This window comes from Arachis ipaensis, chromosome B4 (genome assembly GCF_059453495.1).
Source record: "Arachis ipaensis isolate K30076 ecotype BB chromosome B4, ASM5945349v1, whole genome shotgun sequence".
In the NCBI taxonomy this organism is placed as follows: domain Eukaryota; kingdom Viridiplantae; phylum Streptophyta; class Magnoliopsida; order Fabales; family Fabaceae; genus Arachis; species Arachis ipaensis.
Window position 1 is genome coordinate 67,203,166 of NC_142439.1, and position 4,775 is coordinate 67,207,940.

The 4,775-nt window shown below is 43.2% G+C and overlaps 1 protein-coding gene across 1 annotated transcript; it reads right to left on the minus strand.

Annotated features, from left to right (window-relative positions):
- Positions 1-415: 415 nt before the first annotated feature.
- On the minus strand, positions 416-3,687 carry LOC148567773 (uncharacterized). The gene is made up of 4 exons (XM_088484619.1): positions 2,719-3,687; positions 2,009-2,078; positions 821-939; positions 416-667 (listed from the first exon to the last, which is right to left on the minus strand). The coding sequence occupies exons 1-4, from the start codon at positions 3,685-3,687 to the stop codon at positions 416-418; spliced, it is 1,410 nt and encodes a 469-aa protein (XP_088340745.1).
- Between the last annotated feature and the right edge of the window lie 1,088 nt (positions 3,688-4,775).

Genomic DNA, 4,775 nt, shown 5'->3' on the forward strand with positions numbered 1-4,775 from the left:
CAAAAGGTGCAAAAAAGAAGATCTTACCATGGTGGTGTGTCTTCCACCTAGCACTTTTGTTTAACATCCTTAAGTTGGACGGTCATTACCTCACATCTCTTCGTCTTCAGGTGCATCCTCAAGGAGGAACACCTCAACCTCTTTGTTGCTTTTCATCTTCTCTCCATGGTATAGCTTCAGGCGATGACCATTAAGCTTGAAGATGTTGGGGCTTGAAGGATGACTCAAATGAAAGACCCCATACGGTTCTGCCTTTTCCACTCTATAAGGTCCTTCCCATCTTGACCTCAACTTTTCTGGCATCAACCTCAGTCTAGAATTATAGAGAAGGACAAGGTCTCCAGCTCTAAATTCCCTTCTCCGGATATTCCTATCATGTACCGCTTTCATTCTTTCCTTGTAGAGCCTCGAACACTCATAAGCTTCCAATCTCAGACACTCCAATTCTACCAACTGTAGCTTCCTTTCGATTCTGGTCCCCCAAACCTGAGTTGCATTTTTTGACTGCCCAATACGCCTTGTGCTCTATCTCCACCTGTAGATGGCAAGCTTTGCCATAGACCAACCGAAATGGGCTCATGCCAATTGGCGTCTTGTAAGCCGTTCGGTAGGTCCATAGCGCATCAGTGAGCTTAGCACTCCAGTCCCTCCTATGAGGCTTCACAATCTTTTCCAATATGCGCTTGATTTTTCAGTTGGAGACCTCTGCTTGGCCATTCATTTCGGGATGGTAGGATGTGGCTACTTTGTGGATGATGCCATACTTTTTCGTTAACCCTGTTAATCTCTTGTTGCAAAAATGTGAGCCTTGATCACTCACGATTACTCGTGGTGATCCAAAGCGACAAATTATATTATTTCGAACAAAAGAAAGAACCACATTAGCATCATCCGTCCAGGTGGGTATCGCTTCCACCCATTTGGAAACATAGTCAACAACTAGCAGAATATAGAGGAAACCATTAGAGTTTGGGAAAGGCCCCATGAAGTCAATACCCCAAACATAAAAAATCTCACAAAACAACATAGTTTGTTGGGGTATCTCATTCTTTTTGGAGATATTACCAAACCTAAGGCATTGTGGGTAAGATTTATAAAAGAGAGAAGCATCTTTGAAAAGTGTTGGCCACCAAAATCCACAGCCTAGAATCTTTCAGGCAGTTCTTTGAGGTCCATAATGGCCACCTCCCTCAGGGGAGTGGCAAGCCTCCAAGATAGACTGGAATTCGGTTTGTGGGATGCACCTCCTAATTACTTGATCTGCACCACATCTCCAAAGGTACGGGTCATCCCATACATAATATTTGGATTCTCTTTTAAGCTTATCCTTTTGATGCTTGGAGAAATTGGGAGGAAAGGTGCGAGCCACCAAGTAATTGGCAATAGGTGCAAACCAAGGGATCACTTCAGAGATTGCTTGCAAGCCCTCAAGGGGAAAGGCATCATTAATAGGAGTGGGATCGCCCTTTGTGTGTTCAAGGCAACTCAAGTGATCCGCCACTAGATTTTGCGAACCACTCCTATCTCTAATTTCTAGATCAAATTCTTGCAATAGCAATACCCATCTTATCAACCTTGGTTTAGTCTCTTTCTTGGCCAACAAATATTTCAATGGCGCATGATCCGAGTACACTACCACCTTGGAACCAAGTAGATAGGCCTGGAATTTATCCAAGGCAAAGACAATGGCTAACAATTCCTTCTCAGTGGTAGTGTAATTGGATTGGGCTCCATCCAAAGTTTTAGAGGCATAGGCAATGCCATAAGAATTTTACCTTCGCGCTGTGCTAGCACGGCTCCTACCGCATAGTTTGATGCATCATACATGATTTCAAATGGCCGACTCTAGTCAGGCCCTTTACTATGGGAGCTTGGGTCAACGCAACTTTGAGCTTGTCAAAGGCCTCCATGCACTCTTCACTTAGGTCAAATTCAACACCCTTTTGCAACAACCGAGAGAGAGGTAGTGCCACCTTACTAAAGTCCTTAATAAATCGCCGGTAAAAACCTGCATGACCAAAGAATGCACGGACTTCCCTCTCGGAAGAGGGGTAAGGCAAGCTAGAAATAACATTGACCTTTGCCGGATCCACAAAAATACCATTATTAGAGACAATGTGCCCTAAAATAATACCTTGTCAAACCATAAAATGACATTTCTCAAAGTTTAGAACAAGGTTTGATTTAGTACACCTCTCTAATACTTTTGCAAGGTTGTCCAAGCAAAGATCAAAGGAGTCCCTGTAGACACTAAAATCCTCCATGAATACCTCCATGCATACTCTAGAAGATCCGCAAATATACTCATCATACACCTTTGGAACGTTGTCGGTGCATTACATAAGCCAAATGGCATTCTCTTGTAGGCATACGTTCCGAAGGGGCATGTGAAGGTAGTTTTCTCCTGATTTTCTAAAGCAATGTGGATTTGAAAATACCCATAATAGCCATATAAGAAACAGTAATGAGATTCACCAGACAATCAATCAAGCATTTGATCGATGAACGGTAACGAAAAGTGATCCTTCCTAGTAGTCGTGTTCAAACGCCGATATTCAATACACACCCTCCATGAGTTTTGTACCCTCGTAGCTATAAGCTCCCCGCTCTCATTCTTGATTGTGGTAACCCCGGACTTCTTTGGGACGACTTGGACGGGGCTTACCCATTCACTATCCAAAATGGATAGATAATATCCGCTTCTAATAACCGGGTTACCTCCTTATTTACAACCTCTAGAATGGTAGGATTCAAACGCCTTTGAGGTTGCCGAACGGGTCTAGCTCCTTCTTCTAGGAAAATTCGGTGCTCACACACTTGAGGGCTTATGCCCACTAGGTCCACCAAGCTCCACCCTATAGCCTTTTTGTTCCTTCTCAAAACATGAAGCAACTTCTGCTCTTGGTGGGAAGTGAGCTCCCTTGCAACAATTACCGGGAACTTTTGAGCTTCATCAAGATAGGCATAATTTAGGTAGGGCAGAAGTGGTTTCAACTCTAAACTTTGTTCATGACGTGGCATTTGAACTTCCGGTAAAGCCGGAGGGGGTATGGTGTTCTCTTCACATTCGTGGGGGCTCCCTACACTCGGACCTTCAATCATACTCTTCTCATCAAGATAAGTATTATGTACTTCGGCCACAACATTGTCAATTAAGTTACACCGGAAAATTGAGTGATCCTTCGGCGGGTGTCTCATGGCTTCATCAAGGTTAAAGCTAACAACTCTTCTATCAATCTCAAAAGAATAAGTACCCGAAAAGGCATCTAGTTTGAACTGAGAGGTCCTCAAGAACAGCCTCCCAAGAAGAATAGATGATGTTCTTTCACATTCACTCGGCGGCATCTCCAAAATATAGAAATCAATCGGAAAGACTAACCCCTTTATACTTATTAGCACATCCTCCGCAATACCAACCACGGATATTATGCTCTTGTCCGCCAATACAAACCGAGCCGCCAACCATTTCAACGGCGGGAGCTTCAACACATGATAAATAGACAGAGGCATGACACTAACACATGCACCAAGATCGCACATACAATCAATGAATTGGACACCATCTATGGTACAAGTGACTAAGCAGGGGCCTGGATCACCACACTTTTTCGGTATTGCTCCCATCAAAGCCGAAATGGAGGTCCCCAATGGAATGGTTTCTAACTCATGAATTCTCTCCTTGTTCATGCATAATTCTTTCAGAAACTTGGCATATTTAGGGACTTGATGGATCGCGTCAAAAAGAGGGATAGTTGATGACAAGTCATCTTAGCCCATTTTAGCTAGTCTTTTTCTTTTGTTTTCATTAGAATTATGCACTTTCTTAAGCTACAAGCAAGCTAATTGAGTAGATTTTCATGTTTCCCTTGATTGAACCAACCATATGTGAATTCATGCCATTTCATGAGGTTTTGAACTATATTTGTTGCATATTTTGGAAGATTGAATACCTCATGATTTTGAGCAAAACTTTGATTAGTTTGGTTGATCAATGATAGGTGAAGAAGGCTTGGAGAAAGGTTGAAGCAAAGAGGAATGGCTAGGAGTGAAGAGAGGACAATGGAATAAGTGAAAATTGAACCGGGTTGCATGAAGTTAGCCCCAACGTTAGCCCCCTAACTTGGAGGCTAACGTTGGGCATATGAATCACTCTTTGGAAGTAGCCAACGTTAGCTCCAACGTTAGCCCCCTAACTTGGAGGCTAACGTTGGAACTTGAGAGTTTCTCCCTGGGCTACCAACGTTTGCGCCAACGTTAGCCCCCTAACTTGGAGGCTAACGTTGGCACTTAAATCACAATGGGGGAGTAGGCAACGTTTGCGCCAACGTTAGCCCCCTAACGTGGAGGCTAACGTTGGCACCAATCACACCAAGCAAGGCCAACGTTAGGGTCAAAGTTAGACCCCTAACGTTGGCGCCAACGTCTAAACCAGAAGAATGTGGTTTGCTGATATGAAAAGTTAGGGTCAAAGTTAGACCCCTAACTTTGACCCTAACGTTGAAGACCAACGTTGGCTAACTCCATTTCCGGTTCAATTGGTTCACTTCGGTTCTTCTTCAATCTTCAAGAGCAATCAACCAAGGCCTCTTTCAACCCAATTCCACCAAGAACAAAGGCCCAACTCAAGGCTTGAAGATCATTTTGGAAAGTGTATAAATAGGATAGAATTCAATTTGTTTAGGGAGCTTTTTCGGGAGAGTTTTCTTTTAGAGCTTTTCCTTTTAGAATTTTCATAATAGTTTTTGGGAAGCTTTTGTTACTGAGTGAACTTGAAT

Coding starts and splice junctions, on each gene's coding strand:
- LOC148567773 (XM_088484619.1), bottom strand. CDS start 3,687: ATGAACAAGGAGAGAATTCATGAGTTAGAAACCATTCCATTGGGGACC. Junction 2,079..2,718: donor TAGAGGTTGTAAATAAGGAG/GTAACCCGGTTA, acceptor GATCCGGCAAAG/GTCAATGTTATTTCTAGCTT. Junction 668..820: donor TTGGATCACCACGAGTAATC/GTGAGTGATCAA, acceptor ATATTGGAAAAG/ATTGTGAAGCCTCATAGGAG.